The sequence below is a fragment of the Dipodomys merriami genome, unplaced genomic scaffold, assembly GCF_024711535.1.
Source record: "Dipodomys merriami isolate MVZ:Mamm:240054 unplaced genomic scaffold, mDipMer1.0.p SCAF_158, whole genome shotgun sequence".
In the NCBI taxonomy this organism is placed as follows: Eukaryota; Metazoa; Chordata; class Mammalia; order Rodentia; family Heteromyidae; genus Dipodomys; species Dipodomys merriami.
The window spans coordinates 2,597,209-2,619,791 of NW_027202915.1; the positions used below are offsets into that span (position 1 = coordinate 2,597,209).

The 22,583-nt window shown below is 45.4% G+C and overlaps 1 protein-coding gene across 1 annotated transcript in view; it reads right to left on the minus strand.

The window, feature by feature from the left end:
• The window catches only part of Dnah14 (dynein axonemal heavy chain 14), a 170,970-nt gene that overhangs the window by 45,059 nt on the left and 103,328 nt on the right, over positions 1-22,583 (minus strand). Inside the window, 10 exon segments of the mRNA XM_070023147.1 lie at positions 424-583; positions 1,876-1,970; positions 4,420-4,545; positions 5,375-5,483; positions 7,065-7,246; positions 8,227-8,418; positions 15,372-15,533; positions 17,429-17,626; positions 20,499-20,591; positions 21,242-21,409. Coding sequence (XP_069879248.1) covers positions 424-583; positions 1,876-1,970; positions 4,420-4,545; positions 5,375-5,483; positions 7,065-7,246; positions 8,227-8,418; positions 15,372-15,533; positions 17,429-17,626; positions 20,499-20,591; positions 21,242-21,409 — 1,485 coding nt within the window.

The window sequence follows — 22,583 nt, forward strand, 5'->3', positions numbered from 1 at the left end:
ACTGCCCCACGGGAATCCTCGGTATGTTAGGAGATGCAGAGACATCTGTCCTCCCGTTTCAGGCATCGGCTGCTTTGCTGGACATTTCCAAGCAGTTTCTTCTGTTTCGTCTGCAACTTGCTCTCTGGTTGTTTATCTCTAACTACTTTCTTCCGTGTGTGTGTGTGTGTGTGTGTGTGTGTGTGTGTGTGTGTGTGTGTGTGTGTGTGTGTGTGTGTGTGTGTGTGTGTGTGTGTGTGTGTGTGTGTGTGTGTGTGTGTGTGTGTGTGTGTGTGTGTGTGTGTGTGTGTGTGTGTGCTAAAATTTGTTTTATAACTTTAAAAAATCACAATCTGGAATTTTAATTCTACTGTGTCTATTTGGCTTCATAGATGAGAACTACGGAAAGCATCAATCTTGTACTCATCTCGGGGAATTCTTTACCTTATCAGGAATGCTGTCCTTGTCCAGGTTAGTCAGTCTCCTCAGGAAGCCAGTCTCTGAGAGCAGCAGCTTTGCGGTGGCCCAGTTGGGCTTCTTCTGAAGCAGGATGCACACTGCATTCATGACAGTTAGTACGAGGAAGGGGGGGCGTGTGTACACCCTGCAACAGACAGGAACGTTGACATGCAGCTCCGTGGAGGCGGCCCCATGACGGTGTGGAGCTAAGAGGAGGTCTACCACCCAATCCTGCCGCACCACCCCTGGCGTGGTCAACACACAAGACACACACCCTGTTTATAGCAGCATCATTCACATCAGCCAAGATATAAAACCAGCCTAGGCACCAACCAATGCCTGGAGAAAGAAAATGAAGTTGTACACAGAAAAGTATTATTTGCTAAATAGTAAAATGGAACTGCAGCATTTTCAGGAAAATGGGTGCATTTGGAGATCATCATGGTATGTGAAATTAGTAAATCAAGTTCAGAAAGACAAATCTCACATTTTTCACCCGCAAAAGGGAGACTGTGAGGGAAGGGCAAAGGAAGGAAGAGGGTGTGTGAGATAAAAATTACAAAAGCACACTCGTGTACATGTGTGAAAACGGTACGACAAACGTTTAAAACTGATGTGAAGTAATACAGATGGGGTAAATTTGGTCAAAGTAAATCATAGACAGTGAAGCCTCTTTGTATAATAATTTGTGCTAATAAACCTAAGAAAATCTCTAGTTCAAATTTGAACTAACAGGACCCGGCCTTGGAGCCTGAAGTGTTTCATGGCTTCCAGTCTTTTCTTATGCACTGTCTTTAGCCCCTTTCCCTCCCTCTGGGAGGGTGCATAAGGTGGAGGTGCGTCTGTGTGTGCCCTGCCCTCCATCCACAGCCCCGGGGCCCAAATGGTGCACCTATGGTGCTCCTGGTTGGAACTGCAGCTCAGCAATACTATCAGCTTGGAGATGGGACTAGGATTCAGTGTAAGAAATGACATTGCACAGCTAATGGACAGCGTTCTTTTCTCCTTAAAATCCTGGTATACCTTACAATTGATGGTATCATAAAATGAGTAACCTACCAAATGTGCCAGATGTAATGAAACACAGCCAAATGGGTAAAATGCAAATTGGAATATTTTATAATATTTAACCTAGATCTCTGTCTGTCTCTGTCTCTCTGTGTGTGTGTGTGTGTGTGTGCTGATCCTGTAGCTTGAACTTGGAGCCTGGATGCTGTCCCTGGATGCTTGCTCAAGGCTGCACTCTACCACTTGAGCCACTTCCATTTTTTTGGTGGTTAACTGGAGATAAGGGTCTCATGGGCTGACTTTGAACCACGATCCTCACACCTCAGCCTCCTTAGTAGCTAGGATGACAGGTGTGAGCTACCAGCACCCAGCTTGGATCTATGTTTTATTCTGTTTTTCCATCTCAGAAGAAATAGGTGACCTACTTACCTTAACTCAGCAACATCAGCTTTATCCAATGAATTTAGAGCCTCAACAGCCTTTTCTAAGATGGGCATCACACTTCTTAGCTCATTGGCAGTTTTCTGCAATAAAAGAGTAAGCCCCAAACACGTATGACTGAATATAGTTGCCCACTTAAACTTTTATGTGTTGAACTGGACATTTTACAATGCACGAAGTTCTGCATCCGTGTGATTTACATATGTGCACCCATGTTTCCTCTTCTGGAAACATGCCACAGCCCTATGTGTAGAGCTATGCAGTCTGTGGAAGAGAAAACACACAGCTTTCTCATTCAGACTTAGGGTTCCATTTGGATGCCCATTTGAAGAATGGTGCAGCTCATGAACTCTTGCTTCGTGTCTGAAGGACTGTCCATGCCTCTTAAACCTGCAAAGTGAGGTGTTTAACACACTCAGGTCTCTGCCCCTCTGAGCAGGCAGGAGGTACTGGAGTTATGGGGAGGTAAGGTGGAAATAATATTTATACTGTTAATAGTGACTTCACTATTAAGTCATCAGCAATAGGAATGGTTTTCAGAAATTTCTTTTGTCTACTGTTCCAATTTTCCTGACCACGTGACAGTAAGATATAGAGCCCGAGTCACCTGGCTAGGTAAGCCTGGCCTACAGGTCCTAGCCCCAGAAGACTGTGGGCAGTGTTTTGCACCTTGTGAGTTCAGTGAAAACTCTATTTATTAGAAGCATAAAACTGTAAGGGGAGAGTTTGATTTTCATTTAAATGTACGATCCACTTTTTTTTAAAGGAAGTTGTATAGAACAGAATTAGTCAGAATTTCTAGGTTTTTTTTTGTTGTTGTTTTGTTGGTTGTGGGGCTTGAACTCTGGGCCTGGGTGCTGTCCCTCAGCTCTTCAGCTCAAGGCGAGCGCTCTATCGCTTGAGCTACAGCACCATTTCTGGTTTTCTGAGTGTTTTATTGGAGATAAGAGTCTCACGGACTTTCTTGCCCGGGCTGGCTTTGAACCAAGATCCTCAGATCTCAGCCTCCTGAGTAGCTAGGATTACAGGCATGAGCCACCAGCACCCAGCTGTTTCTAGGTTTTAAGTAACAATTGTTGCATTTGGAATGATGTATTGGAATGTTCCAACAAAATCAGGGAGAGAGTACAGATTTCCACACAGAACTGTAAAAAGCACCTTATTGCATGATCTTACATTTTATTTACAAATTAACTAAAAGTAAATGTCTGATAAAATCACTAGCCATTATCCTGATACTGAGGAGCAAACAGTGATAAAGAATTTCATACCATACCCAAATCAGTAATTTATTAAGGAAAAATAAATTTAGGATGAAGTTGACAGTGGTTTGTTTAATCAGGCAATCAAGATTGAATCATATGATTAAGGCAGATATGGTGGTACACACCTGTAATCTTGGCACTTGGGAGACAAAGGCAGGAGGGCTACATAGGGAGACTCTGTCTTCAAAAACCAAGGGCTATAGGTGTAGCTTACCCAAATGTCCTTGCCCAGTAAGCCCAAGTCAAGGCCCTGGACTTAATTCCCAGCAACATGGAAATCATATGATTTTATTGGGAACATTTTTTATTTCTTGGTGAGTTTATGATAAATAGTAACATTACCAAAAATAACTTAAATATTGGAATATATCTCTGTAATGAGAATGATCCAAAGCTGGCTAATAAATATAATCAATTTAAACAATATTTAAAATTCATCACTCTACAAAAGCCTGGAAAGGCTGTTGCTGCTAATACCCTCTGATAACAGTTCTCAAAAGGAAGGCAGCATTGGCAATAGTGAATTAGAATGCTGAAAGAAATTTCCAAACTATCAAAAATGGCAGGTAGCTAAAAAGATTTCTGAAAAGCAATTTGGACTGAAAGTACTGCCAAGAGTGGGATGGGCTGACTGCTTTAGTTCCTGACACAGACTGCTTCATGTCTGACAAGAAGACACCAGTCACCCCCAATGACCACAGCGATGGGATGTTTTCACATTCACTGCGGCTCACACAAAACCTCATCTGTCTTATGCTTTGTAATTTCAGCCCATGATAGTAGCACGTGTGTGTGTGATTGGTAGTTACACAATGTTGGGAAATAGCCATGTATCCATATATATGTATCTTTCTATATCTGTCTGTCTACACACACACACACACACACACACACACAAGACAGGAGGTACAGCTCCATTCCAATCTCTGGTCAGACTAGAGTGGAACCATGTGGGCTCCTGATGAGCAAGTCAAGGCAGGGAATGGGAGAGTGGCCAGGTGAACGGTGAGCGGTAGAGGTGGCAGGTCCCAGCAGCCCTGGAGCGGCTCATGTCTTGCAGATGCTTCTCCTAAGGGCTGGGTGAGTCTCGTGGAACACAAAAAGCCTCCAAAGCTGGCTTCTTTTCTCCCTACCTTCCACCTAATAGTGTCTTGTGTAGGGTGAGGACTCAGTAAGTATTTGCTAGGATAAAAAGTATCTCTGGCTGGGCACTAGGCACTAAGGACAGTCCACCCTTTTACACCTGGAGGCTCTCGGAGGGTCTTACCTGAGCGTAATCTTCCACAATCCTTACTTCTTCGGACATAATCTCTTCATCCTGTTTAACAAGCATCTGAACTTTTTCAACTACTTGTGAATCTTTCTGTAGTTTTTCCATTAGGGTTTCTGTTTCCTAGTCAACCAAATGGTTATTAGAAGGAGTTTAGAGACACGAGAGATTCAAATGGCTTACTTTATTACTATACAATTTATCACAACCAGCATGTAGTAAGTTTTTAAGAGATTAATTTGGATGAACACAATTAGTATTATTCCACACAAGACACAAGGCTGGGAGGAGCTCACTCCCTGGGCCCAGCCCCTTTGCAGCCCCACCCACGGGCAGGGGGCACACTGTGCCCTCTGGGATACCAGGCAGGCGGCAGCGCTCACATCACAGTTCAGATGAATTGCGCATGGACCACCCACGTTTATAACATACACGTGCTGAATGTGTTCATGCTTATTCTCCTCCTGCTGACGCCGCATCCCACCCAGGACCCATGTTACTTTCCTATCATTCTTTTTTTTAAATTGCACCAAGGTTGTTTTTTTTTTTCCATTTTCAGATACACATTCTATATTTTGCTTTGAATAACTGTCTCTATGTCTTTCTATCTCCCAAGTCCCTGTTGACCAATAGCTTTCACTGAGATTCCTTATGTCACTTTAAATGATTAAGTGTAATCACATTACTATTTTCTGTTCTTGTTGCTGTTTTGCCCTCCTTTTCTTGTCTTTTCTCTGGCACTTGGGCTTGAATTCGAGGCCTCTGTGTTCTGTTCTGCACTCAAGCCGTGCCTCCAGTTTCCTCCCTCATTTTACAGATAAGGAAATTGAGACCAAAAGAGGTTAAGCATTTATTCAAGGCTGCACAGCTACCCTGGAATTTGAACTCACTTTTGTCAGAGCCTTTGCTTTCTAACACTGGGTCTTCAAGAACAATTTCAAATAAAACATACCTTTGTTTTTTGCTCTATTTGAGGGCCAATAATCAAGAGTTCCTCCTGCATATCTTTAACTAGTGAGGTTGCTTCCAGGATCTTAGACAGACCCACAGAGAAACGCTTCCTGCAGACGAGAGGGAACATGGGGCAGTGATTTTTTCCTCTTCTTTAACTCTTAAATGTCCTGGAGAGAAACGTCCCAGGAGGGAGGGATGGGGAGATGTTCCAGGAGAGGGGGGATGGGGAGATGTTCCAGGAGGGGGGGATGGGGAGACATTCCAGGAGAGGGGGATGGGGAGATATTCCAGGAGAGGGGGGATGGGGAGACATTCTAGGAGAGGGGGATGGGGAGACATTCCAGGAGAGGGGGGGATGGGGAGACGGTCCAGGAGAGGGGGGATGGGGAGATGGTCCAGGAGAGGGGGGATGGGGAGATGGTCCAGGAGAGGGGGGACAGAGGGAAGGAATGTCCTCTGGACCTGGGTGGCAGGAGGGAGGAAGAGGAGGGAGGTGCAGGTGTGAGGGCGGAGACAGCAGGTGGCTCCTTGGGTGTAGGGAGACGCTGGTCACCGCTGGGTTCTTCTCTGGGAGTCTCTGGGGAACCAGGAAGCCTCTCATAGTAGAACCTGCCTGCAGCAGCAGCAGCCAGTGAGGGCCCCCTGCCTCCGGAATGGGCCGGGCCTCAAGGTGCCCCGTGCTGGCCCAGAGGGCTCAGCTGCCCCACACCCCACCAACTGCAACAAAAGCTCTGTAAAACTAGACCCAAGGCTGCTATGGAGGCTTGGGTCCCGGGGCCTCTCCTCCTGTCTCCTGGGGGAGGAGCCGCTGGTGGCTGAGAGGTGGGCAGCCATGCTGCGGCCTCACCACCCCGTGGGCACAGCACAGGCCCTGCGGTCATCCCCAGGCCAGACAGGTGACCTCACCACCCCGTGGGCACAGCACAGGCCCTGCCGTCATCCTCAGGCCAGACAGGTGACCTCACCACCCCGTGGGCACAGCACAGGCCCTGCAGTCATCCTCAGGCCAGACAGGCGACCTCACCACCCCGTGGGCACAGCACAGGCCCTGCCGTCATCCTCAGGCCAGACAGGTGACCTCACCACCCCGTGGGCACAGCACAGGCCCTGCCGTCATCCTCAGGCCAGACAGGTGACCTCGCCACCCCGTGGGCACAGCACAGGCCCTGCCGTCATCCTCAGGCCAGACAGGTGACCTCGCCCCCTCCCTCTTCCCCTCTCTCCCTCCTCCCCCACTCTCTGAGATGCTTTGTTTGTCCTCAAAATGGCTTCTACCCTATATGGCCTCATTGTTTTGTGCTTCTCCCCTCCTCCTTCCTTCCTTCTTTTCTCTTTCTTCTTTCTTTCTTTTCTTTTTTCTTTCTTTCTTTCTTTCTTTCTTTCTTTCTTTCTTTCTTTCTTTCTTTCTTTCTTTCTCTTCCTTTCTTTCTCTCTCTCCCTCGCTCCCTCCTTCCTTCTCCTCCCTCCCTCTTTCTCTCTCTCATGTAAAAGTGCTGGCCAGGTGCTTTTGCCTTGTGGCAAATGCCTGCAATACCAACACTAGTGAAGATACGAGTCTGAGGCTAGCATGGGACACACAGAGATGAGCTAGTCTCATCTCAAAACACAAACAAGTTCCACAAAACAAAAATAAAACAAAGAATAACAGCACCAATATAAAATGCATGCATGGAAATAGAAAGTCTTACCTCTTTCTTTGCATCTCCTCTTCTTGTGACCTCAAAATATGTACAAATGTTTCCATGAACTGTAAATAGCTACTAGGAGTGATGTAGTAGTGACTTTTAGTTTCTTCAAGGTATTGTGTGCACAAGTCTCTTACACTTTTGTGGATCTGGACACACGTTCGGACAAATCTTTCTCTTAAGTGCTGAAGAAAAATATTTTTTAAAGAATCAAAGGCCAGCAATCTGAATATACACAAGCAGAAGGGTGATAACTGAAAGTGGTTGGTCACTTCTGAGATGTAGGGCTGTGTGTCTAGATTCTGGACAAACGGTTCCATGGGGTGGCAGTGGCTGGAGAGAGGCAGGCAGAGGAGGGAGCCGGGCAGCGGGTGTGGTCTACGGCTGCTCCCGGGCCTCACCCTCAGGCTTGATGTAACTGCTGGCGAATTTAGGGCACCAGGACCATGCCAAGGGATAATATCTCAATTCCTTTGTAGAAGTACTTGAGAATAGCAAGATGTTGAGGGAGGAAATTTCCTTGAGTCAAACAATGTTGACTCCAAGATATTGGAGGAAATTTCCTTGAGTCAAACAAGGCAACAAAAGTGTAAGGGCCCAGAGAAGAAGGAGTGCCCAGCGCATGTAGACATAACCCCATCTTGGTTGCTTGTGCGTAATCGCAAACCCAGAGGATCACTGTCAATTCAGCAGCAGCTTCCCCTGCTCCCTGCACACAGACGGCTCTCTCCAGCCCTCTTACAAAGCGTCCCACAGAGCGTAGCTTCGGTTCACCCCAGAGGAGCTCCTCACCACTGGCTCGCCAATCAAGCACTAAGTTCACACTGTGGGGAGAATTCTTATTTCTTTGCTGTAGATGTGCCAGAACAATTCACAATGTCGAGTAGACATCTTACCAAAGGGTCTGCCAACAGACCCTCCTGTCTCTCCACAGACACCTTTCTGCTTACCACAGGGACAGAGCAGAGAAGAGAGCCAGGAAGCACGGAGCTCCCATCTTTAAAATGGGCTGGTGAGCGGGGAGGGAGACGGGGGCTGACAAGGAATCAAGATAAACAGATGGACTCACTTCACCATCTGGCTTAGAGCTGCCCGTTCTGCCCATCTAGAGTTCAATGCTGTCAGGGGTGATGAATAAAGTGAGCCCTTCACGGGCAGCAGGTACCTGTCTGTGCTTTAAGTTCACTTTCTCCCTTAGGTAAGAGTTGGCCACCAGAAGGAGAGCTTCTTCAGGCCACCTCTGGTACCAGTCGATGGTACACGAGTTAACCATGGATGGATACCGTCGGCAGGTCTGGCGAAACTGAGATCCTGCAGGACTCATGACCAGGCAGATGTGCAGGTTTTTAAATATTCTCTGAAATTAATAAAAATATGTTATCAACATCTTTGAAACCTGGTTCAATCAGGTAGGTGAGAGACAGACCAATTGTGCATGAAGTGCGTGCTAGCCACAGAGCTCTTCTGAGGGAGCTGAGGCATGGGGCCCACCCGGCTCCCACCCTCGAGGGGAGATGCTTATAAATGAAACGTGTACCTCATCAACGCAGAATCCAGACCCCACAAGATGTCCAGTGTGACAGTGGAAGAACCTTGCCTCACACCCCCCCCCCCGCAGGTGCCTTGTACACGCGATGTATATGCACTTGCACACGAGAGCTATCAACCTGACAGAACCACATACATTAGCCTAATTAACCAGCCCAAACGACTAAGACATACATTAGCCTAATTAACCAGCTCAAACGATTAAAACATACATTAACCTAATTAACCAGCCCAAACAATTAAAACATACATTAACCTAATTAACCAATAGAACAATTAAAACATACATTAACCTAATTAACCAATAGAACAATTAAAACATACATTAACCTAATTAACCAATAGAACAATTAAAACATACATTAACCTAATTAACCAATAGAACAATTAAAATATACATTAACCTAATTAATAAACCCGAATAATTAAAACAGATTTCCCTTCTCCCATATACTTTTTTATTGGCACCAGTGAGTTGCAGAAGTGAGTTTTGTCTTGACATGTCCATAAAATAGATTTCTGGCTGGGATTCATGGTTTATTACTCTTTGAGTTCACTATTTACCACACCTGAATCAGAATTTCTCTGTTCTTCCTTACCACTCACAATCTAGTTAATAAATCAGACAACTTACCAGACAAATGTGCTATTTTAAAATGTAGCTCACACCTGGGTCACGGAAGAAATTAAGGAAGAAATTAGAAAGTTCTTACAACTCAATGAAAACTAAAACACAGAACCTCTGGGACATAGGAAAAGCTGTGCTGGGAGGAAACTATCGCTCTAAGCACACACATAAAGAAAATACAAACAGTTCAAGTAAATAACCTTCTGATGCAATTAAAACTGCTAGAAAAACAAGAACAAACCACAGACAGAGAGAGATAGCAAAGATTAGGGCAGAAGTTAACTAAGTAGAGAACCCCCACAAAAAACCCAAAAACTATACATAAAATCAATGAAAGAAAAAGCTGGGTTTTTTTCAAAAAATTAATAAAATTGACAGACTACTAGTGAGATTGATGAAGAAGAGAGACAAGATTCAAATCAATAAAATCAGAGATACCACAGGAAACATTACAACAAACATCCAAGAAATCCAAATGATTGTAAAGGACTACTTTCAAAACCTATACTCAAAAAAAAAAAAAAAGAAGCCGGGCGCCGGTGGCTCAGGCCTGTCATCCTAGCTACCCAGGAGGCTGAGATCTGAGGATCACGGTTCAAAACTAGCCTGGGCAGGAAAGTCCATGAGTCTCTTATCTCCAATAAACCACTAGAAAACCAGCAGTGGCGCTGTGGCTCAAGCGGTAGAGCACTCGCCTTGGGCTGAAGAGCTTAGGAACAGCGCCCAGGAACAGAGTTCAAGCCCCACGACTGACCAAAAAAAAAAAAAAAAGGAAACCTAGCAGAAACAGACAAATTTCTAGAGACATACAAACCTCCTAAATAGAACCAAAACAATTAAAAAAAAAAACAGTTAAACAGACCAACAACACACAACGAAATAGAGGAAGTAATCAGAAGTCTTCCAACAAGGAAAAGCCCAGGACCAGATGGATTCACTGCTGACTTCTATTAAGACTTTTAAAGATGAACTAACACCAATACTCCTCAAGGTTTTCTTTTCTTTTTTCTTTTCTTTTTTTTTTTTTTGTGAGGCCTGAACTCTGGGCCTGGTGCTGTTCCCCTCAGCTCTTCAGCTCAAGGCTAGTGCTCTACCACTTGAGCCATAGCACTATTTCTGGCTTTTTTCTGCTTATGTGGTGCTGAGGACTTGTACCCAGGGCTTCATGCATGCAAAGCAAGCACTCTACCACTGAGCCACCTTCCCAGCCCCCACTCCTCAAGGTTTTCTGTGAAATAGAAACAGAGGGAGAAATTCCAAATTCATTCTATGAAGGCAATACCATACTCATCCCCAAACCAGGCAGGATCCAGCCAAAAGAGAGACACACAGACCAACTTCTCAGATGAACACAGATGCAAAGCACCTCAATAAAGTATTAGCCAACAGAAGCCAGAAATTAAAAAAAATCAAACATTATGACCAAGTAGGCTTCATCCCACAGATGCAAGGCTGGTTTAACATATGCAAGTCAATCACTGTAATTCACCACGTGAACAGAGCCAAGAACAAGAACCACCTGATCATCTCAGTAGATGCAGAAAAAGCCTTAGACAAAATACAGCATCCATTCATTTCTTTGGAGAAACTAGGAATGGAAGAAACATTCCTTAAACAATAAAGGCTATACACAACAGACCAACAGCCAACATCATACTAAATGGGGAAAAGTTAAAACCATTTCCCCTAAAATCAGAAACAAGGCAAGACACCACTTTCTCCACTCCTCTTCAATATAGTTCTGGAAATCTTAGCCAGAGCAATAAGGCAAAAAAAGGACATTAAAGAGATTCACATAGGGAAAGAAGAAATTCAACTATACCTATTTGCAGATGACATGATCTTATATCTAAAAGACCCCAAAATCTCCACCCTCAAGCTCCTAGAGCTAATCAACCACTTTGGCAAAGTAGAATACAAAATTAACCCACAACAATCAGTAGCCTTTCTGTATGCGAACAATGCACAAGCAGAAAGGGAAATCATGAGAACAAGTCCATTTGCAATAGCCTTAAACAAACAAATCTAGAAATTAACCAAAGATGTAAAAGATCTTTATAGTGAAAACTATAAAAATCTCAGAAAAAAACAAAGAGGACACCAGGAAATGGAAAAACCTTTCATGTTCATGGATAGAATCAGTATTGTGAGAATGGTCATACACACAAATTCAATGCAATCCCCATCAAAATCCCAATGATGTTCTTTACTGAGATAGAGAAAACAATCCAAAAATTCATATGGAACAACAAATGACCCAGAAGAGCCAAAGCAACTCTAGGCAAAAAAGCAACGCAGGCTGGATCAAAATTCCAGACTTCAAACTCTACTACAGAGCCTTAATAACAAAAACAGGGTGGTATTGGCACAAAAGCAGACCCCAAGATCAATGGCACAGATTAGAAGACCCAGAAATAAAACCATATAGTTACAGTCATCTAATATCCAACAAAGGAGCCAAAGACATTCAGTGGAAAAATCATAGCCTCTTCAATAATTGGTGTTAGGAAAAACTGGGCAGCCACATGCAGAAAACTGAAAGTGGATCCCTGCTTGTCACCATGCACTAAAATCAACTCAAAGTGGATCAAAGACCTCACCTCAACGTCAGACCCAAAACTCTGAAACTACTGCTGGAGAGAGTAGGAGAGACTTTAGAACTTATGGGTACAGGCAGGAACTTCCTGAATAGAGTCCCTGGGGCGCAATAGATAAGAGAGACTGGGCAAGTAGGCCTACATTAAAATAAAAAGTTTCTAAAGCTGGGTGGCGCTGGTGCCTCATGCCTGTAACCCTAGCTACTCAGGAGGCTGAGATCTGAGGATCAGGGTTTAAAGCCAGCCTGGGAAAGGCAGGCTGCTAGACTCTTATCTCCAATAAACCACTCGAAAACTGGAAGTAGTGAAGTGGCTCAAGTGGTAGAGTGCTAGCCTTGAGCTGAAGAGCTGAGGGACAGTGTTCAGGCTCAGAGTTCAAATGTTATGATCAACCAAGAAAAAAGTTTCCATACAGCTAAGGACATAGTTACTAAACTAGAAAGACAGCCAACTAGCAATACATTAGACAAAGGCCTAATATCCAATAGATACAAGGAGCTCAAGGAACGAACCCCTCCCAATCCTAATAAATCAATCATTAAATGGGCAAGAGAGCTGAGGAGAGACTGCTCAGAAGAGGTAAGAATGGCAAGGAAACATAAGGAAACGTTCATCCTCCTTCGTCATGAAGGAAATGCCAATCAAAATGACCCTGAGATTCCATCTTACCCCAGTTAGATTGGACACATTGTGAACTGGAACAATAACAAATGCTGGCGGGGATGTGGGGAAAAGGAACCCCACTGCACTGCCGGTGGGGATGTAAACTAAACCACCACTCTGGACAGCAGTCTGGAGGTTCCTCAAAAAGCCCAACAGAGACCTTCCCTGCGGCCAGCCATACCACTCCTGGGCATCTTCCTGAGCACCACAGCCAGGATATGAGGACAGCTGCACATCCATGTTCACTGCTGCACTATTCACAACCGCCAAGACACGGAAACAGCCCAGATGCCCCACAACAGGTGAGTGCATCCAACAACTGTGATACCTATACACAATGGAATCCTATGCAGCTATTAGAAAGAATAATGTCATTTGCAGGGAAGTGGATGGAGCTAGAACCAATCATATTACGTGAGGTAACCCAAGATCAGAGAGGCAAATGGCACATGTTCTCTCTGATATGCAGAAGTTAGATCTAAAATGCACTGGGATATGACAAACTATGCAGGATTCTAGATACTCACACAGTGAGACCAAAAGAGGATGTTCTTAAGAGAACGGGCCATGCCTAAGAGCCTCTTCACGTTTATAGAAAATAATATACATACTGAAACAAACTCCAAGGTATGGAAACAGACTTTTGGTTAGTTTTTATGTTTTGATGATTCTGTCTTCTTTTCCTTATGTATGGTGATTCTCATGGATAGCTTTGGGGGTGTGGAAGGGTACAAACAAGGGAAAGGGTGAAAAAGTGGCGGTGGAGCTCCCTGGACACTGATGGAAGTGGGTGGAGACAGGAGGGAGGGAGGGACTGGGAGCGAGGGAGAGAACAGAAGACACTGTAGAAAGAGAACGCACTCATCACCGCACTCACGTAATTGTAACCCCCTGTACATCACCTCTATAACAACAATAAAGTAAATTAATTAAAAAATAAAATGTAGCCAATCTTAGTAGTCTCTTTTCCTTTTGTTCTCCATCGACTGTGGACTCCATTTCCGGGATTTAAACAAACCAACTTCTTCCAAGCAGGGATGTGCTGAGGAATGGCGGGATCCAGGGTCTGCCTCCAATGACTCTGAGTCCAGCAAAAAGAGGGACCCAGGAATAAGCCAACCCGGCTCTTCCCTGGACTTGGGAATCATGCCTGACTGTCCACTAAGCCACTGGCTCCTCTCCCTCCCTCTGCCTCTCTCTCCCTCCTCTTCTGCCTCTCCCTCCCCCTCTGCCTCTGTTTCTCTCTCCCCCTTCTCTCTCTGCCTCCCTCCCCCTCCCCCTCTGCCTACCTCCCTCTCCCTCTCCTCTCTCTCACTCTCTCCCCCTCTCTCACTCTCCCTCTCTCTCCCCCTCTCTCCCTCACTCTCTCCCTCTCTCTCCCCCTCTCTCCCTCACTCTTCCCCTCTCTCTCCCCCTCTTCCTCTCTCTGCCTCCCTCCCCCTCTCCCTCCCTCCTTCCCTCTCCTCTCTCCCTCTCTGCCTCCCTCCCCGTCCCTCCCTCCCTCCCCCTCTTTCTCTCCCTCCCTCTCCCCCCTCTTCTCCTCACTCTCTCCCCCTCTCCCTCACTCTCTCCCCCCTCTCCCTCACTCTCCCCCCTCTCCCTCACTCTCTCTCCCCCCTCTCCCTCACTCTCTCTCCCCCTCTCCCTCACTCTCCCCCCTCTCTCCCTCACTCTCTCTCCCCCCTCTCTTCCTCTCTCTCCCTCCCTCTGACCCTCTCTCTCCCCTTCTCTCTGCCTCCCTCTCCCTCCCTCTGACCCTCTCTCTCCCCTTCTCTCTGCCTCCCTCTCCCTCCCTCTGACCCTCTCTTCCCCCCTCCCTCTCTCCCTCCCTCTGACCCTCTCTCCTCCTCTCTCTCCCCCTTTCTCTCCCTCCCTCTGACCCTCTCTCTCCCCCTCTGCCTCCCTCTGACCCTCTCTCCCCCTCTCTCTGCCTCCCTCCCTCCCTCTCTCTGTCTCTCCCTCCCTCTCTCCCCCTCTTCCTCTGCCTCCCTCTCTCCCTCCCTCTGACCCTCTCTCTCTGCCTCCCTCTGACCCTCTCTCTCCCTCCCTCTGACCCTCTCTCTGCCTCCCTCTCTCCCTCCCTCTGACCCTCTCTCTCTGCCTCCCTTTCTCCCTCCCTCTGACCCTCTCTCTCTCCTTCCCTCTGACCCTCTCTCCCCCTCTCTGCCTCCCTCCCTCCCTCTGACCCTCTCTCTCCCCCTCCCTCTCTCCCTCCCTCTGACCCTCTCTCTCCCTCCCTCCCCCTCTCCCTCTGCCTCCCTCCCTCCCTCTGACCCTCTCTCTCTCCCTCCCTCTGACCCTCTCTCCCTCCCTCTCCCCCTCTCTGCCTCCCTCCCTCCCTCTGACCCTCCCTCTCCCTCCCTCTGACCCTCTCTCTCTCCCTCCCTCCCCCCTCCCTCCCCCTCTCCCTCGGCCTCCCTCCCTCCCTCCCTCCCTCTGACCCTCTCAGCTGTCTGCTCTCTCTGGTAGACGGATTATTTCACCCATTTCACACTGCCACAGGCCCATTCCACACCTTCTTCTGGTCGTGTCCACAGCGGTTGAAAGGACTGAACGAATTTTCTTCTTTCTTTCTTGACTTGTTAGTTACCAACACAGTTAAAGTGAAAACTTCACTAACTAGAAAGGAATCTTAGTATAAGAAATAATCTCAAGATGATGTTTTTCTTTCATTGTCCTCAGCTGTTATGATGATGACAAACAGATCAACAGTGAATCAGACTCATACTTGTTGGCATGTGTTGGGAGGACAGTCATTATTTTAGCTGTGAAATTCTCACTCCATGATCTAAAGAAGTAATATTGGACTTGAACATTACAAACAGAATTGTACAATGTGGTCCGCACTCATAAAATAATTTACAAAAAAATTACCTTTTGGAAGAATGAAAGTAAAGTCCGTCTGTCATCTACATAGCCAAACTGTTCCGCATAACACCTAATCCTCACTGTGATGGAATCCAGCTCCTCACTTTCAAATAAGTCAGGTATCTTCCCCAAATTGATAATATAGTTCAAATCTTCCAAAAATGATTCCTTAGGTGAAAGATGTATTTAATTAGAAATGAGTAAACTTTATATGTAAGGTCATATATATGACCTTAGGAAGACACATTTGAAAGGTAACTTTTTTTTTCTGAGTCCAGGCAAGTTTTTCTCGCCCACTCATGTATTCAGCCCTCTGTGCCAGGTCCTCAGCCTGGCCCCTATACCGTGCCCGATGCCCGTGTCGGGAAGTGGGCTGCTGACAGGCCGGACGGAGGCCCAGTGTCAACCAATCACGGAAGCCCTCAGCACAAGCTCTCACGGGTTAGACTAGAGGGCAAAATAGAGAGAACTTGGGAGAGGGCTTCACTTAACCAAGCTCACTGTCTCTCTCCATCTCTCCATCTATCTGTCTGTGTCCATCTGTCTCCGTCTGTCTGTCTCTCTGAAAGAGGACCTTGGAACCTGGCCCTCTGGCCTCAGCCACTCCCATCTGGACCCACGGGCCTGGTCACTATGCCCAGCCTTCACCAAGTGCATTTCTATCTCACAGGAAAGGCAAAGCAGAGGACAGGCCTAGAGGGAGCCTTCTCATAAAGGTGTAACTATTTACAGTGAGAATAAACACAAGCTTTCTTTACAAAGAAAAAAAGAGAATCCAACTCTCTTCAGGACCCTTCTCAAACACTCACAGACTTGTGGTAGGGAAGGTCAGAGACCTGTGGGTCGTGTCCAGCTTGCAGAGGTCCAGCTGGGGGCCCCTGAGGGGGGACCCTCTGGTGAGCAGGGATGGTAGATGGATAAGGCTTCCTACACAGGTGGGCAGAAATGCCGTAGCTGGATAGCAGGACCTGGAGTCCTGAGTGGTGTGGAAGTGGGGGACACAGTTCAGTTCAGCTTTGTCCTGAAGTGGTTTTCTGAAGAATGCTTTATTAAAAGACAACGCTGGGCTGGCCTGGGAAAGGTGACTGCTGTGAAGTGTGTGCAGAGACTCTACTGATCAGTAGAGCAGGGAATTCAAGCTTGAGGAGGTCATACAGAAAGAGCAGGTTTTATACAGCAGGTATGATCTGGTACTTGGATTTACCCTTAAAATATGTCATGAAGCCAGGCATCCACGGATCATGCCTGTCATCCTAGCTACTCAGGAAGCTGACATCTGAGGATCATAGTTTGACACCAGTCCAGGAAGGAAAGTCTGTGAGACTCTTATCTTCAATTAACTTCCAGAAAAGCAGCACTGGAGCTGAGTCTCAAAGTGGTAGATGGCTAGCCTCAAGCAGAAAAGCTCAGGGACAGCACCCAGGCCCTGAGTACAAGCCCCATGACCAATAAAAAAAAATTGTTATGAAGGACAAATAAAACTCTATGGTAGAGACTGAGCATTAGAAGAAAAATCAGGACAAGAGTTTGTAATAATACTTATTACATGTCAAATTACAAATGTGAAACAATGTTCCCTTCAATCTCATCATAAAATGGGAGTAAATATAATCTGAGATGTATTCTTAGTTGTGTTTTAAAATACAACACAATATAAACACAATAAATTATGTCTTAAAATGAAACAATATATACTAGCACTTTTAGCTTGCATGCAAAGAAGAATTTTCTCCAAGGAAAAACTGACTGTGTCTGATGGTGACCAAGGAAGGAACTGTGGAGACACGTTAGATCACACACACTGCACACCGCTGACAACGTCTGTTAAAATGCACACAGCATAGACTAGTTCTGATATAAAAAAACCAAGTCCAGATCAACATATATATTACTTTGGACCTTTCCATTAAAATGAAGATGGTAAAGTCAGAAAAACTCTGGCATGACTACAATATATGCTGATGGTGCAGAGGACAGATAATGAAAACAACAGAGAGGGCAAGCAGTAGGACCTACACAATCGCATCCACATCCGCAAGCTGTACGGCCAGGAAGGTACGTACGTGCTCTAGGTGCAGCGGGGCAAGCATCAGCATGGTAGGGTCCCCTTCCAGCCCCGTTTGGATGAACACTTTCTTAAACATTTCCTTGAATTCCATGTAGGCACCCAGGTAAGGTGCGGGCACATGGAACAGTTTGTGCTCTTCCAAGTAACAGGCTAAGGTTGCACACGTTTCTTTTCCACACCCATCAATTCCAATCTTCGAAGAAAAAAAATCCAACATATGATTCCTGTATATTTTCTGGGATTGAGTTTTCTGTTTATCTGTGCTGGAGATTTTGACAATAAACTTACTTCAGGTCATAAGGCATTCGTCCAGGTCCCTGTGTTTTTACCTGAAGACCTGTCAGTTGTGTCCAGTATTTGCTGATCATGAATAAGGTTGATGTCATCATTCACTGGAGGACTCTGTGTGGGCCTAAGTGTTCAGTTCAGTTGGGCACATAGGTAGCTGCCCGGTGGCTGGGTTGTTCAGCTTTGTGAGACACTGCCAAGAGCAGGTGCTGTAAGAGAGCCCGCGCTCCCAAATCTCTTGTGTCCTTGTGCACACAGTGGCCCTGTGCTCATGGACACATCCCCTCAGTCTCTCTGCCTGTGTGGTGCTGCGAGGCCACACACGGTACTGCTGTCAGCCTCTCTGATCCCTCTAGCTACCGGAACCAGAAGCCAAATACACATGTTTACTGTGCAAGTTACCAGACCCAGGTATTTTGTTGTAAATACTCCAAATGGACTGTTTTAATTTTTAATTGCATAATGATCTTTTAATTGCAAATGATCTTTGATTACACTTACCTCCACTCCTTCTCCGTCCCCCTCCCTCTCTTTTGGCTCTTTGCTGGCTTGGGGCAGACTGCACACATCCCCCCAAGTCTTTAATTTCGGATCATTTTACATCTCTGAATCTTGTTAAGAACATACATTTAGAGTTTGTTCTTTTTAAGCTATGGTTTTAAGATCTCTCCCTTTTTGAATATTTGATGCATTTATATTGATGGTTATGATTGATATAGTTTGACCTTTTCCCACCTCTTTGCTGTTTTCAATGTTTCATTTCCTTTTTTGTTTTTCCTTCATTATATTAATTTTTAGGGTTCTACTTTAATTTTTCCTTTTTTATATGTTTATATTTTGGTTCTTTATGTGAGAAGATTAAATTTAAGCTCTGTCCTTTTACTAAACCTCAAGGAAATTATACAGTGTCATGGTATAGATTAGCGCTCTGGGTCTTACTCATCTTGCATAACTGGATGATACTTTATAAATTAGTTTATGGCAATCTACTTCAGATGAATACAAGTTTAATTCCAGTTAAGTCAATAAGGTTAGTTCCAATAAAGCTCTGTTTCCTCTGTCTTCTTTTATTTATTTATTTATTTTTTTGCTTATGTGGTGCTGAGGAATCGAACCCAGGGTCTCAGGCATGCAAGGCAAGCGTTCTACCACTGAGCCACCTTCCCAGCCCCTGTCTTCTTTTATTTTTGAAACCTCATTACCTCTTCGTATTCTATAGAACTAACAATAATTTTTATAATTATTTTGTGCGGTTATCTTTTTTATAATTCCTGGAAATACTAGAATTTGAGCTGTGGGCTTTGTGCTTGCTACGGCTTGAGTCACATCTCTAGCACTTTTTCACTCAATTATTTTTAAGGCAATTAGGAGAAAAAGAGTAAAATATAGTTACTCTTTTTTGGTAGGCAGATCCTGAAACCTGTGAAGGACAAGAGAGACTTTGCAGGTATAATTAAAGGCCAAGGATCTTGAAAACTTGCAATGTGAGATTACCCTAACTCATCTGGTGACTAACACAATGATACTGAGAGCAAAGCCCTCTCCTGGCTGCGGCCAGGGAGGGTGAAGAAGGTAAGGGGGGTGTGGCTGCTGGAAACACAAATGCAGCTGAGTGGATTCTCGTTGGAGTCTCCAGGCCTCATCTGCAGGTGACATACTCATGGATAAGAGAAGAAATGGGGAAATTCAAAATAATAAATACTGAAAAGAGCCAGACTCAGAAATTAGACCCAGGAAGTATAAACTGAAGGCTCAGAAAAGCACTCTCCCCTCCTACCATGTGCTTTTAGGGGTCAGCAACAAGAATAGGAGGAATACAAGGTCTATTTACGTCTCCCTTCTCTCTGAGATGTTAAGAAGCACACACTCTGCATGAGTGCATGACCAGAACTTGCAGGCACATCTGGCAAGGGAAGTCTTAAAGTTCACGTATCATCCCTGTGTTCTGAGCGGGCACAGGTCACTTCTCCACATCTTGAGATGAACAACAGCACCCATATTGGCCATTAACAAAATAAATCTTTTTAGCTAATTTTGTTGCATGTCAATTTAAATAAAGGTTGTTTGTTTATTTACTTATGTCAACCACTGGAAAGGAATCCATGGCTTTATCACTTGATTTATGCTTCTGCCCTTTTTGTCTTTGTTTTTGAAATAGGGTTTCACTCATTTTGTCCAGGCTAGCCTTAATTCCCGATTCTGCCTGCACCTCTTGAGTAGTGGCATCACGGGTGTGCTACCATGCTCCGTTGAATAAAGGGCCCTTTAAATAAAGCTCTACTTCAAGGGAGAAGTCTAGCAACACAAAACATATAAATCAAATAACAAGTTGTTTATAAATATGCTGGAATTTGCTTAGTTTTCCAAAAATATTTTTAAAGTATTTGGGAATTTTCCAAGAATTTTGCTCCTGCTCACTGACTCTGCCTTTGCTCCCATTTCTAAATCAACATTCAAGATGATGCATTATTTCTGAAGCCAGGGACCACCTGTGCAGAGCCTGTATTACATCCAGGCCACATGAGAGGGGGCAGGCTTGTTAGTTTTATTCATAGCAAATACCTTCCAGAAACAAGCACCATTTTTGGTATGTTTCTTTTGTAAACTAGTAAGGACAGATTCTGTCCTATGACTCGATTATTCTAAGGACAGATTCTGTCCTATGACTCGATTATTCTGAGTTTTCATAAAGAAGGCATGAGACTTTTCTAAATAGATTATTTGGCATTAGAATTAGTTTACAAACTCACACACACTAGAGAAACTTAAAGCCCTACCAGGAGCATGTGGCTCCCTGGCTGTCTGAGCACTCTTGTAACTCTTGCAATGTGTTCAATGGCTTCCTTGAAAAACACCATGGGGTGAGAGACCTGTCAAGAGAGATGAGACAATCTTATGGAAGAATCAGATGTTTCCCCGTGGTCCTAGAGGTGAGGTTGGTGTGCCCCATGGTCTGCACCTTGGGGCACAGGAGTAAACTATAACTGAGCAGTCTGGGGACCCTGTACACTCAGTGGTTTGGCCAGTGTTTGGGAAGAGCACATTTTCACAGTGAGGGCTCACACTGCGGTGAGTAAGCTGGGCAGTGGAGAAGAAGAGCATCTGGCCTTGGCCATCTTGGCAGCGGTGGATGATGGGAGCAAGACATTTCTCAGGTGTCTGTGCTTTGGTGGCCTTTTGCCTTTTGAGCACACTTTGCCCATGATAAGGGAACGATGGAAAGATGTTTCCCTTTGTTACCTAGGCCCTGTGTCACCGTCTTGGGTTTCCTAATTTCACTAATGCCATTCATTCAGCTCCCACAGCCTGTGTGTACTGACTGCAAAAGTATATGTGCTGAGACAAAACGATGAAAACAATGTAAAACTGTTCAGCTACCATTCGCTTTGAATCTGAGGACATGTTTTCCCCTCTAGCTCTTCCTCACACACCTCACACACAATTCTGGGTAAGTAAATACGTGTGTACCTAAGAACACATCCACACACACAGCACTATGTGGGTTTCTGTATGTCTTTACCTCCAAAGGCGAAGAACTTAACTTCATTTGGAAATCATTAAGCACACTGGCAAGTTTCCCATAGTCATTGGTATTCTGATAGGCCTTTTTTCTGTGAGGCTTGTTGATATCCAGGAAGTCCACGAATATAGTTGAGTCATCCATTAGCTTTTGGTAATTCCACTCAATCTGCGGTAAAACAGGAACCCAATTATCATTTACTTCCTAAGACTCAAGTTCCATCATCATAGTGCAGTTACACTTCTCACCCTGTGTTGGAGAAGGTCCTGTAGCAGGGGCTGGAGGACTGGGCTCTGTATTCCCTGTGCTGTGGACTACTTTTGGTCATGAAGCCTCTAGAAACCTCTCAGAATAACTTTCTCTTAAAACATATTTTTTATTAGGATGCAGCAGTGTCTGCACATGTCTACAGAGTGCTCTAATCAATCTCCCTCCTCCCTTCCCCACATCCCCCATCCCCTCACAGTGCTCCAGTGCAGCTGGGATTCCTGGGTTGTTCTCTGAGATGGAGAGCCTCTGTGTTTCTGCCTCCTAGTTAGCTAGGGTTAAAGGTTTGAGCCACGGAGCCTGGCCTAGCCAAGCCTCGAGCAATAGCTAGGAGTGACTGGAAGGAGGGGCTGTCAGGTGTAAGGGAAGCGGTGGTGAGGATACACTGTGTTGCCTAGAATCAAGGGTCCAGCCTGGATAGAGTGGGGGGAGTTGGGCAGGGAGTCTTGATGGTGGAGAAGCTGCATGGATGGACATTGGGAATGGACATGCACATGTTGAGCATGAAATGCCCAGAGTAGCCAAGTAATGCAACACAGATATAGAGGCCAGACTAAGGTCTGTCTCTGAAGTTCAGTTTGGGTTCATTGAACTGTCTGCCTGCACAAGAAAGTAGATACAACATGTAGCTTACATCTACCAAAGATAAACTATGTGCCAGAAGTTAGTCTAACTATTCTATTTAAGCTGGTGCTATTCATTCTCACCTAGTCCTACAAGGCAGCACGAACACAGCCTTATTTCAGAGACAAGAAAACCAAGACAGGAGGGGTCCCTTGCCCAAGTGCACAGAGCACCTGAAAGGGGGCGTTCAACACAGGCAGGGCCCTTGTCTCTGGCCATTTGGGAAGAAGGGTGAGAACAACAGAGCAGTGGGTGACATGACTGAGACCTGAGGCCATGCAGGAAGGGCTGGGAGGACGGCACAGAGGACGCGGAGGGGGACACCAGGATGGAGGTGGAACACGACTCGAACAGATGTGGCATGGGTGATTATATCATGGTGAAAATGGCAGGAAAAATAATGGTGGCAACATCTTAAAGTTTTCAAAAAGATGTATTTCTTTGGTGGTAA